Raw genomic sequence first — 13230 nt, 5'->3', positions numbered from 1 at the left:
TGGAATATTACTCAGACATTACAAAGAATGAAATAATGCCATGTGCAGCAGTGTGAATGGACCTGGAGCATATCATACCGAGTGAAGTAAGTCAAAGAAGGAGAGATATTATATGACTGCCCTTATATGCAAAATCTAAAAAGACATGACACAGATGAACTTACAAAACAGAGAGACTCACAGACTTAGAGAATGAATTTATGGTTGCTGGGAGGAAGGGGTAATTAGAGAGACTGGGATGAACATGTACACACTGCTATATTTAAAATAGATAACCAACAAGGACCTAGTATATAGCATATGAAACTCTCTGCTCACTGTTATGAGGCAGCCTGGATGGGAGGGGAATTTGGGGAGAATATATATGTATGGCTGAGTCCCTTAGCTATTCATCTGAAACTATCACAGCCTTGTTAATTGGCTATACCCCAATATAAAATACAAAGTTAAAAAATTAATGGTTGAAAAATTCTTCTGGAAAACTTTTATTGGATAACATATTTTAATGTGTCTATTATTAAGATTTATTTCTTTTACTGAGGAATGGATTACCTTCAAATACCTGGAATAATTCCATTTATATTGTGGTAGTATATCCACCCATCATGAATTTTTCTCTGTTTTCATTTTTAAAAGAACTTTGAAGCACAGCAGACAGATAAAAAACATTGGGAGGTTGTCAATATTGTTAATTTTTTTTCTATATAAAGATGAAAGTCAAACTCCTGAATTTTATAACCCACTAGAATAGTTAGCTAAAGTATAGCTTTGGATGCTGGTTACACAGAATCATACTACCCTTCTCTGCTTGCTGAGCACAACACTGACTGGAATAACTCCTTTGAAAAACTACCTGATCTAGTAAAATGCCAAGCATCATTCACTAAGTGATGATAATCCAAAATAAGGCAAAACAGTTTCAAAACAAAACAAAAAACAACCAAATCAAAGTGAGTGTAGCTATGAAAACATCAAAAATTTTTAAATAGTCTGAATATTCTAATGTTTCAACTTTCAACTAATAATCCTATCTGCAGTCAGAATACTTATAGAGACTCAAATTCTGAGTTCTAATTTGAATTGCCTGGTCCCTTCTCCCATCCATAGACACAGACTTACTGAAAAGGAATGACACAAAGCCCCACATGATCTGCTGAGGGGCAGAAAGCAAAGATTAGGGTAATGGCAAAGTACGACCTGCAAAATTCAAGTTTTAAGTCCCAGATAACACTGCTCCTGGATATAGAGCTGCCTAAAAAGACACCAATTCTCCACTTCTGGTCTTTGTAAACTGTCTTGGAAACCTTACTTTCCAGGGGAGAAGGAGGGCGTGGGGTATCAGAAAAGTAAGATTTAGTCGAAAGGAAGCAGGATGGGGAGCCTCCACTCTGGCTTCCCACGTCCAGCTGGTTCCCTCCTGCAGTCTTGGATGCCTGGGTGGTTATGCCCCCAGGATCTCGGGGGCACGGGATCAGAATGGCTTTTCCCTGGGGTATCCGGTGCTGATCCCGGAGCTGCAGCATAGAGTGGGCGCTGCTGAGCCGGGAGCCATTAGGTTTGGGGATCACTGCCAGTCACTTTCCCGCGACGGAGCTGGGGCCTGGTTGCGGGAACTGCGGCTGCGCCCAGGGAGCCGGTACTCCACATGCCAACACCTGCGGCCCGCGGACACCCGCGCCCCGCTGACACCGCGCCCCGCCGACACCCGCGCCCCGGAGACACCTGCGGCCCGCGGACACCTGCGCCCCGCTGACACCGCGCCCCGCCGACACCCGCGCCCCGGAGACACCTGCGGCCCGCCGACAGCTGCGCCCCGCTGACACCGCGCCCCGGAGACACCTGCGCCCCGCCGACACCAGCGCCCCGAGACACCTGCGCCCCGCCAACACCTACGCTGCATCCGGCAGGAAGCACCCGGGTGCGCTTACCCCTCCCTCGCGCAGGCTTACCGTCCCCTTTCTTCGCTCACGCGTTCCAACGACGCGTCACAGGCGCCACCCAACAGTAAGCGCTTTGCCTGGCACCCCTTAGGCAGCTAACGGAAATCTCTCTGAGCCACTAGACTCCATTTGAAGGTCCCGGCAGACTGTGCAGAATTGCGCCTCATGGGCGGTTACCTGAGCCGGCCTCGCCCTCGCCCGTCGTCACCTGCTCTGAGGGGCGGGGACCAGCCAGAGAGCCCCGAGTGCCTCGGGCCCGCGCACACCGCCAGCCGTGTTCCCCCAGCTTTCCGGGTTCACTCGGGGGCCCCCACTCTGGACCTGGATCGCAGGCTGTCCTATGAGGGTTTCATGGCTTCACCCCGTCGTCGTCTGTACCGTCGGCGGTTTGTCCTAGTCCATCAGCGGCTATATTCAATCCAGCAAGCCCGGTGTTTATTTTGGGGTTTTTTTCCCTCTGTGCCCCGGAGTGGCCATCAGAAGCCATTGCCGTCTGCTTGCAGTTCCAAGATGTTCTACACCTCAGTGATCCTGAGGATGGTATCCGCAAAGGGCAGACTGACGCTCCGTTTGCCTCTGAAGCAGACAGTCGTCTGTACGTGGTCTTCATTTTCTGTTCACCTCCCAAACCTTTGTGTCAAGGAGATTCTGGTGAGGGCCCTAGAAGAGAGCGGTCAACTGAGAGGAAAGGAAGAGAAGGACCTGACAGCCTTGGCTGAGAGCAGAAAGGGGCTAGCAAAGCAAAAGAAAGCGCACTCAGCCCAGGAGAGTGAGGATGAACAGAGAAAGGGCTCGAACCCAGGTGGGAATGCGAAGTCCGCGTTTAGACGCCTCATGATCGATGGGGTCCTCTCGTCCTTTGTGCCCAGGCGTGGGCCTCTGGTTCTCTGTTCCAAGAGCTCTGAAGATATCCTGATTAGGAAATCCCAGACCTACTTTTTGAGTTCATGCAGCAAGCGAAATGCCATCACCAGTTCGTACAGCTCCACAAGAGTTTTCCCACAGCTCCAGGGGAGTGGTCCAGGCGCAGCCGGGCTCCTGGGCTCAGAGCCATCGCATCTTCATGTGCTCTCAGAGCAAACCAGCGAGGAGGGCCATGGGCCTAACCCTTCAGCCTCAATGGAACCGCAGAGGAAGATCGAGGATGAAAAAATTGCCGATGACCACTTAAGGAAGAAACAAAACTTAAATTGCTCACAGTCATCTGACAGTTCCAGGACCCGCAAACGCAAGATTCCTCTTCTGCTGCCCTCCAGGCGAAATGGCCCACTGATCTTGCCCCCACCCCTCCAGACAGGTTATCCAGTCACTGCTGAAGTCCTTGACCTCGAGAAGAGAGCTGCGATCCGGTGGATTAACAATGTCTTGGAAGGGTAAGACTAAAACCATCTCAGTCTGCAGAACTCCTCAGCCTTCTACTCTGCCAGCTCCCAGCACTAATTCACAGCCAAGGAGCTTCTGGAAGATGTAGAGCTCCCCAGGCCTAGTGGCCTCCTTGTTGGTTGGAGTAGCCATCTCTATGAGGTGTTTTGTCTCGGTTTTCCCTGTTTGTCTTGCTCCACTTTGCTTAAAATATTGGTTCCTTTTTCCTGGCCCACCAGGGCCTGTTCCCCAGTACTTTGCTGCTTGGCCCCTCAGTGGTTTCTTGGAGGAGCAGTGCAAGACCATCAGAGTCCAGTTTTGCTCTTGAGGGAGCCCAGAGTGCTGCTCCTGAGAGCCCATTCCCCTACCAAGTCAGTTCTCTCCAGAGAGACAACATGACATTCTTATCATCTTTCTGTCAGAAGTGCACCTGAACTTAGGCGGCTGGAAGTTGTTAGTTTGGCCTGATCCAGTGGTCAGCATCCTTGCAGCCGAAGAGGGAAGCTTTGGACCAGTTTCCCTCCAGGCAGGAGTAAGCAGGACACCCACTGCTGTGATCGTTGCCTTTTCCTGCCTTCCCCATTTTCTTACCTGGGGACTGGTTCATCTTTCTTAAAATCTCTGTATTCTCTCTTTGAACATCTGGTACCACATAAATATTCAGTTGATGAGCAAAGTTATATATGTTGCATACATATAGTCACATATATTTATACATGTCATTTATATATTAATATAGTCATATAATGTATATTATGTGTATGTGAAGTGAAAGTCAGTCATGTTCGACTCTCTGCGACCCCATGGACTATAGTCCATGGAATTCTCCAGGCCAGAATACTGGAGTGGGTAGCCTTTCCCTTCTCCAGGGGATCTTCCCAACCCAGGGATCAAACCCAGGTCTCCTGCATTGCAGGCAGATTCTTTAGCTGCTGAGCCACAAGGGAAGCCTGTATTATGTGTATATGTATATAATTTATGAGAATACATAGTTCATATACATCATATATTAGATATGTATCATATATATGTATATTGTTTAGTCACTCTGTCATGTCTGACTCTTTCACAACACCACAGACTGTAGGCTGCCAGGCTCAATCTGTCCATGGGATTTTCCAGGCGAGAACACTGGAGTGGGTTGCCACTTCCTTCTCCATATATGTATATATGTATGTATAATATTAGTGTATGATTATACTCATAGTAATCAATGTATAATATATGTAATGTTATATACTCATATGTAATATGTGTTAATACAACCATGCATGTTACATATGTGTTTATAAAATATATGTATGTGTTTAATACATTATGTATAGAATATATAATGTGAATTACATTACATATAATAATATGTATTAAATACATACATGACCTTTGCTAATTTATCAAGTATTCCTGCCTCTGCTTTTTGAATTCACAGTGAAGGAAGAAGTGACTAGTATGAGTGGCCAGACTTTTAACTCTAGGTTTTCTGTGGCCCAGTCAGAAAAGCTGGAACCAGTTTATGTCTCTAGATACTGAGTCCTGATTTCTATGTTTTGAAAAGGCACTTTCCTTTTTTCTCTCTGCTTGTCATCTGCCCACTTGACTTCACTATGGGTTGGATCATGCCTAGTGTATGTTAAGAAATGACTTGTGACAACTTTAGTCTTTAAAAAAGATTTTAATTCGATACAATTTTAGACTTACAAGAATAGTATAGAGAGAATCCCCAACTAGGCTTCACTGAGCTTCTCCTAATGTTAGTATCTTACAGAACAATTATTGAAACCAGGAAATTAACATTGTTGCAATGATATTAGCTAAACTTCAGACTTTAAACATATTTCCCCATTTTTCAGTAAAATTTTCTTCCTGTGCCAGTATAATCCCGCATTTCATTTAGTTGTCATGTCTCCTTAGTTTCCTCCAAACTGTGACCATTACTCTATCTATCTTAATATCTTCTGTGGCCTTGATACATTTGTACAGTACCAGTTAAATATTTTGTAGAATTTTCCTCAGTTTGGATTTGTCTGCTGTTTTATCATGAGTACATTGAGGTTATGAATTTTTAAGAAAAAATCCCATACATGTGATGTTAATATCACAAAGTGGTGTCTGGCCAGGTGTCTGTCCTCTGAATAGTTACTGTTTCTCTCTAGTACATATTTAAGAGGGTCTTACACTGATTTGACACAAAAATCCTGTTTATCCTTAAACTTTTACCACTAATTTTGCTATCATCAGTGGATCTTGCCTGTAGCAATTATTGTGGTGGTCTATGGTGATTTTATATCTTTCTTGTTCTACATTTGATTAGAATTATTCTCCGAGACAGAGTTCTCTGCATTTATATATTCAGTCACTTATATCTGTATGGTCTCATCAATATTTCTTTTATTATTTGGGCTATGTCTAATATGATCACTGTTAATTTTCTTCAAATTGTTCCAGATTTGATCATTATGAGTTCTTTCAGATTAGCTCCTGAGTCCTTTAAAATGCCTGCATCTCCTTCCCCACTTTTCCCAAGGATTCCTTTACCTTCTAGCCCCATAATGTATTCCAGAATTATCTTATATTTTACCTGCCCCAGTTCTGAAGTCAACCCCTCTTCTAAGATGCTTTGGTTCGTTTTATTGGGGAAGAAATTAAAAAAAAAAAATCTGGGCATTCAGGTGTTGTCATGGCTACTAGGGAATCTTTGCTTCTAAGTCCTTTCAACAGACAGAATTGGAAATATATGTTCCCATTTATACACTTGCATCTATTTCTGTATGCCGTGTGTGTGTGTACACACGTGTGTGTGTGTGCAAAAGAGTTAATATTGATACCTCTAACTAATGTAGTGCACAATCAGGGTTCATCTTAGAAATGTTCCCCTTTGCTTATGTGTAACTTCTTGAACAGTTTCTCCAGAAAAACCTGGTCTAATTGTAATTTAATTACTTATTTGTTCAATCCAGAATGCACATAGTTTCACAATTGCCAGCCCTGTGAGCAGCTCACCAAAGTGTTTATGTACAATTCTTTCTGTATATAGCCTTGCAGCATCCAAGCAAACATTGCTTTTAAAAACTACTTGGTTTAGCTTCTTTCAGCAACTGTGCAGTGAGGTTATGTGTACCACATTTAGATTCACTTGTCATTGTCTACATTCCATTTTGGGCTCCTGCAACAACCTGGTTGATTTTAATTTTCAAAGTGAACCCAAGTCTTTGTGGTATAAAATTTGTTTACATTTTTTGAGTATTTTTTTGTGTCTGTATTTGTGAGTGATGTTGATCTGAAATTTTCTTTTCTTGTGACGTCTTTATCTGATTTTGGTATCAGAAAATACTGCCCATACAGAGTGAGTTGGGAAGGCTTCCCTCCTCTACTTATAAAAAGGTTGGTACAATTTCTCCTTAAAATATTTGGGAGGATTCACCAATGAAGTCATTTGGGCCCAGGTTTTTATTTCTGGGAAAATTTTCAATTATTAATTCAATCTCTTGTTATAGATCTAAGGTTTTCTAATTCTTCTTGAGTCAGTTTCAGTAATTGGTGACTTTCTGGAGACTTTGCCTGCTTCCTCTAAATTGTGTAAATTTGTTGGCATGAAATTGTGCTATTTTCTTATAATTCTAATATCTCTAACGTAGGAGATGATATCCTTTCTTGAATTCCTAATTTTGTTAATCATTGTCTTCTCTCTGTATCTCTTTCTCTCTTATTCTTGCCCTTTCTCTCTTTCACTGTGGCTAAAAATCTATAAATTGTGTTGATTTTTTAAAAAAAGAGTCAATTTTTGTGCTTTTCATTTTGTCTATTTTGCTGTTTTCTATTTCTATTTCATTTTAGGCTCTAATCTTTACTATTTCATTCTTTCTTCTTCCTTTAGGTTTAATTTGCTCTTCTTTTACTATTTCTTAAATTGAAAGACTAGGGTATGGATTTGAAACTTCTCTCTAATAAACTTTTAAATGATGTAATTGATATAACATGCACAGAGGAGCCTGGCAGGCTATAGTTCATGGGGTCGCAAAGAGTCGGACACAACTGAGCAGCTAACATTTTCACTTTCACTTATGTAAATTTAAGATGTAAACCTAATGTTGATTTGATACATTTATATATACTAATATGATTGCCATTGTAGTAATAATTAGCACCTCCTTCATGTTGTATAACTATCATTATTTTTTAGTGGTTGGAATTATTAAGATCTGTCTCTTGTCAAGTATGATTACAGTAATACAATATTATTGTCTGTATTCACCATTCTGTGCATTAGAATTTTAGAAATTATTAGCTTTTTGTTGCAAATTTGTACCCTTAAATAGCATCTCTCCTGTCTCACCACCACCTAGCTTTTGGTATTTTAGTGGTTTTAGACTAAAACCACTATTTTAGTCTCTGGTTTTATGACTTTGGCCTTTTAAGATTACACATATAAGTGATATCATATGGTATTTGTCTTTTCTTGTCTGACTTATTACTTAGCATAATGTCCTCAAGGTCCATCCATGTTGTTGCAAAGGGCAAGATGTCCTTCTTACTCATGACTAAAAAATGTCCCCTTGTGTATACACTGCATCCTCCTGCAATGGGCATGTAGATCGTTTCCATATCTTGGCTTTTGTGAATTATACTGTAATAAATATCAGAGTACAGATATCTCTTTGAACCTTGTTTTCATTTCCTTTGAGTACCCAGATGTAGCTCTATTTTTATTTTTTTTGAGAACCTTCATACTGTTTTCCATAATGCATGAACCAATTTACAATTCCACCATCAATATACAAGCATTCCCTTTTCTCCGTATCCTAGACCAATACTTGTTATCTCTGGTCTTTTTCATTGAAGTATAGTCGATTTATAATGCTATACTAGTTTCAAGTGTTCAAAATTGGGAAAGGGGTCCATCAAAGCTGTATATTTTCACCTTTTTTATTTTAACTTACATGCAGAGTACATCATGTGAAATTCCAGGCTAGATGAAGCTCAAGCTAGAATCAAGATTGCCAGGAGAAATACTAATAATCTCAGATATGAAGATGACACCACCCTTATGGCAGCGAGCAAAGAGGAGCTTAACAGCCTCTTGATGAAGGTGAAAACGGAGAGTGAAAAAGCTGGCTTAAAGCTCAGCATTCAGAAAGCTAAGATCGTGGCATCCGGTCCCATCACTTTATGGCAAATAACTAGAGAAAAAAAGGAAACAGTGACAGACTTAGTTCTCTTGGGCTCCAGAATCACTGTGGATGACTGCACATGGTGACTACACATGGATGACTATCGCATGGTGACTGCAGCCATGAAATTAAAAGATGTTTGCTCCTTGAAAGAAAAGCTATGACAAACCTAGACAGCATATTAAAAAAGAGAGACATCACTTTGCTGACAAAAGTGCCATAGTCGAAGCTACGGTTTTTTTTAGTAGTCATGTACGGATGTGAGAGCTGGACCATAAAGAAGCCTGAGTGCCAAAGAGTTGATGCTTTTGAACTGTGGTTTGAAGACCACTCTTGAGAGTCCCTTGGACTGCAAAGAGATCAAACTACTCAATCTTAAGGGAAATCAACCCTGAATATCAATTGGAAAGACTGATGCTAAAGCTGAAGCTCCAATACTTTGGCCACCTGATGTGAAGAACTGACTCATTGGAAAAGACCCTGATCTGGGAAAGATTGAAGGCAGGAGGAGAAGGGGACAACAGAGGATGAGATGGTTGGATGACATCACCAACTCAATGGACATGAGTTTGAGCAAACTCTATGAGATGGTAAAGGACAGGGAAGCCTGGCATGCTACAGTCTGTGGGGTTGCAAAGCATCAGACAAGACTGAGGAACAAAGTTTCAAGTGTACAATATAGTGATTCAGTATTTTCAGATTATACTTTATTTAAATTATTGGTTGTATTCCATGTACTATACATTATATCCTTGTCAGACATGACTTAGCAATTAAACAACAACCTGGTATTGATAGTTTGTATCTCTTAATTCCTTTTCCTTATTATGCCCCTCCTCCCAACACTCTCCCCACTGGAGAGACAAAGTATTTATACCAATAGTTTGTCCACTCTATCTATGTCTGTTTTTGTTTTATTTATTTATTTTTTTATTCTATATTTAAGTTAAACATATAGTATTTGTCTTTCTGTCTTACTTCGTTAATCATAACACTCTCCAGGTACATCAATGTTGTGCAAATGGAAAAATTTTATTCTTTTTATGTGTGTATCTTGTTGATCTTTTCATCTGTTGATGGACACTTAGATTACTTCCATGTCTTAGCTATTGTAAATAATGATGTTATGAACTTTGTGGTGCACATATCTTTCCAAAGTAGTGTTTTTGTTTTGGATATATACCCAGAAGTGGAAATATTGGATCATATGGTCATTCTATTTTTAATTTTTTGAGGAACCTACATACAGTTTTCCATAGTGGTTTACCAATTTAAATTCTCACCAAAGTGGGCTAATACTTCCTATTTTCCACATCTTTACCTACATTATTTGTTAAATTTTTTGATGATAGCATTTCTGACAGATAAGAGATGATAAGTCATTGTGGTTTTGATTTGCATTTCCCTAATGATTGGTGATATTGAGCATCTTTTCATGTGCCAATTGGCTATCTGTATGTCTTCTTTGGAAAATGCCTATTCAGATCTTCTGTTCATTTTTTAAGTTTGTTATTTTAAATTTTTGTTATTTTAAGTATTAACCACTTATCAGACATATCATTTGGAAATATCTTCTCCCATTCAATAGGTTGTCTATGCTTTGTGGTGGGTTACTTCACTGTGCAAAAACTTTAAAGTTGAATTAGAATCCATTTGTTTATTTTTGCTTTTGTTTCCCTTGCCTGAGGAGGCAGATCTAAAAAATACTGCTAAGATTTATGTCAAAGAGTGTATTGCCTATGTTTTCTTCTAGGAGTTTTATGATTTCTAATCTTAAGTTTAGGTCTTTAATTCATTTGAGTTTGCTTTTGTATGTGATGTGAGAAAATGTTCTAATTTTATTCTTCTACTTGTAGCTGTTCAGTTTTCCTAGCACCACTTATTGAAGAGACTTCCTCCCATTGTATGTTTTTGGCTCCTCTGTTGTAGATCAGTTGACTATGCTGCATGACTTATTTTTGGGCTTTCTATTGTTCAGTTGATCCATGTGTCCTTTTGGTGCCAGTACCATACTGTTTTAATTACTGTGGCTTTGGAATGTAGTCTGAAGTTAGAGAGTGTGATTCCTGCAGCTCCATAGCATTGGCTATTTGGGGTCTTTTGTGTTTTTCATACAAATTTTAGTACTATTTGTTCTAGTTCTGTGAAAAATGTCATGAGGTTTTTTTTTAATAGGGATTAAAAAAATCTACAGTTGATCTGTAGATTGCTTTGAGTAGTGTGGCCATTTCAACAATAGCAACTCCTCCAATCCATGAACATGGATATCTTTCCATTTATTTGTATCATCATCAATTTACTTCATCAATGATTTATAGTTTTCTAAATATAGGCCTTTCATTTCCTTGGCCAAGTTCATTCCTATGTACTTTATTCCCTTTGATGAAATTGTAATTGGATTTTTTGTTTTGCTTTGTTTTCTCTTTCTGATACTTTGTTATCAGTGTATAGATAAACAATAGATATCTGTGTATTAATCATGTAATCTGGAATTTTGCTGAATTTATTAGTTCTGATAGTTTTTTGGTGATGACTTTAGTGCTTTCACTATACAATATCATGTCATCCACAAACAGTGACAATTTTACTGCTTCCCTTACAATTTGCATGACTTCTTGTCTGATTTTTATGGCTAGGACTTACAATATTATGTTAAATACACATGGCAAGAGTAGGCATCCTTGTCTTGTTTCTGATTTTAGAAGAGAAATTTTCAGTTTTTCACCATTGAGTTTCTTTCAGCATTTGAAAAATTTTGTGCCACTTCAGCCTTCATTGTTTTGGAAGAGAAATCTGCTGTCATTCAAATTTGCATTTCTTTTTGTACAATATCTTGTTTCTCTCTGTTTTAAAATTTTATCTTTGTTCATTTTCAGAAGTTTAATTATGCTGTATATTGATATGGATATTTCTTGTTGTTATTTTTAATATATTTGGATTGGCTCAGTTTTTTGAATCTGAATTATGTATTTTGACAAGTTTGTGACATTCTCAGCCATTATTTTTTCTGCTACTTGTTCCACACTGTGTCCTCTCTTTCTGAGGCTCTGATGATATAAATTCTAGACCCTTTGTTACAGTCCCTCAAGTTGCTAAGGCTCTGTCCTTTTTGTCTATGTTCTCTCTGTTAAAATTGAACAACTTCTGCTGATTTATTTTCAAGTTTATTGATACTATCCTCTGTCATCTTCACTTCTATTGAGTCCATCTATCAGGTTGAAAAAATTTAGCTGATGTAGTTTTCAGGTGTATTATTTCCATTTGATTCCCTGCATTTTGTCCCTTTTATAACTTCTATCTTATTGCTTAAGTATTAATTTTTTCATTTGTTTCAAGAGAATTTGTAATTGATTATTGAAATGTATTCATGATGGCAAATTTAAAATCTTTGTGTGATAACTCTAACATCTTATTCAACTTGGTACTGGTGTCAGTCAATTGTTTTTTCTCACTGTTTATGGTTTCACTGACTTTTGGCAGGAGGAAAGTTTTTTTCTGTTGTATCCTTGATATTTTGGTTATTATGCTTAGATACTCCTATTTTAATCTTCTACTTAGTAGGCAATTTTGCTGTTTAGGTTTAGCTTGTCAGTTGACCTATTTTGTGAACTTGACTGTTTAGCTCCCTGAACCCTGGAAATATTCCTGCTATTCTGATCTGCTTCATTCTTCTGGGGCTTCTGTCAATTCTTGCTGTTGCTGTATGTGGGAACATAAATGTGTTTCCTGGGTTGTCTAGTGTCTGTGGGCCATCACCTGTTGAACAGGGAAGAAGGTGAGTCAGAAGCCATTGTTCCTGTGTCTCTTTATGCCACAGGTGGAAGTCAGGGAGACAATGACTTTGCTGTGGGTATTTGGAGCTTTTGTGGGCAGTTGACACTGCTTGCCGGTAACTCAGTTGCGGATGCAGGTTTGGACTCTCCACTCAATCTGTTTGGCTTCTTGCTTCTTATCCTTTGGCCAGACAGAGCAGCCTTTTTACTGTTGGTTGGTTTTATTTTTTACATACCTGGTAGTTCCAGGTTTCAAAACTCCCTATATCAAGTCCTAGGTATATGTGAGACCAAATAATAATAATAACACAAAGAAAGAAAGAAAAGAAAGAAAAAACCCTACAGGAAAACCCTGTGTGGTAATGAACTACTTCAGATATTATTTGTCTTTCAATAATTTAAATATATTATTCCATTCCTTTTGGCCTTTAAAACTTCTTCTTTGAAATTTGTTGATAGTCTTATGAAGGCTTCCTTGCATTTTTCTCTTGCTGCAACATCAAACTTTATGAAACTATAAAGCTCTCTGGTAAATGTATAGACAAACACAGAATATTGTAATGTAATGGTGGTGTTATATATACTGCAGGAGCTAAAAGACAAAAGTATAAAAATATGACTATAAAATATGCTAATGAATAAATACACAATATTAAAAAAGATATTACTTGTAACATAAATAGCACAAGGGGTGGGCAAAAGAATAGAATTTTCATTTGTGAATGAAGTTAAGTTGCTATCAACTTAAAATAGCCTGTTTTACATAAGTCCCATGATAGCCACAAAGAAAATATCTGTAGAAGATACACAAAAGAAAATAAATATGAATCATTAAAAAAAAAACAACCCAAAACCCTGTGTTATTCTTCAAGTCCTGAGATCCCTAGTCAGTCTGATTTCTTTTTTCCAGCCTTCAGAGTTCTTTTTATTATTATCTGTGTAATAATTTCCAAGATACTTAGTTTCATTGGAAGGGATAAGTGGGGA

The 13230-nt window shown here is 39.0% G+C and overlaps 1 protein-coding gene across 1 annotated transcript; it reads left to right on the top strand.

Annotated features, from left to right (window-relative positions):
* The first annotated feature begins 2105 nt into the window (after positions 1–2105).
* Positions 2106–3317, top strand: LOC133061170 (nuclear envelope pore membrane protein POM 121C-like). The gene has a single exon (XM_061149157.1). The coding sequence runs from the start codon at positions 2106–2108 to the stop codon at positions 3315–3317; it is 1212 nt and encodes a 403-aa protein (XP_061005140.1).
* Positions 3318–13230: the final 9913 nt, after the last annotated feature.

The sequence above is a fragment of the Dama dama genome, chromosome 9 (assembly GCF_033118175.1).
Source record: "Dama dama isolate Ldn47 chromosome 9, ASM3311817v1, whole genome shotgun sequence".
In the NCBI taxonomy this organism is placed as follows: domain Eukaryota; kingdom Metazoa; phylum Chordata; class Mammalia; order Artiodactyla; family Cervidae; genus Dama; species Dama dama.
Note: the sequence above shows the minus strand (reverse complement) of the source record. Positions and strands in the feature narration are given on the sequence as shown.

What these genes read in the sequence shown, in the direction of transcription:
- LOC133061170 (XM_061149157.1), top strand. Translation starts at nt 2,106, where the DNA reads ATGGGCGGTTACCTGAGCCGGCCTCGCCCTCGCCCGTCGTCACCTGCT.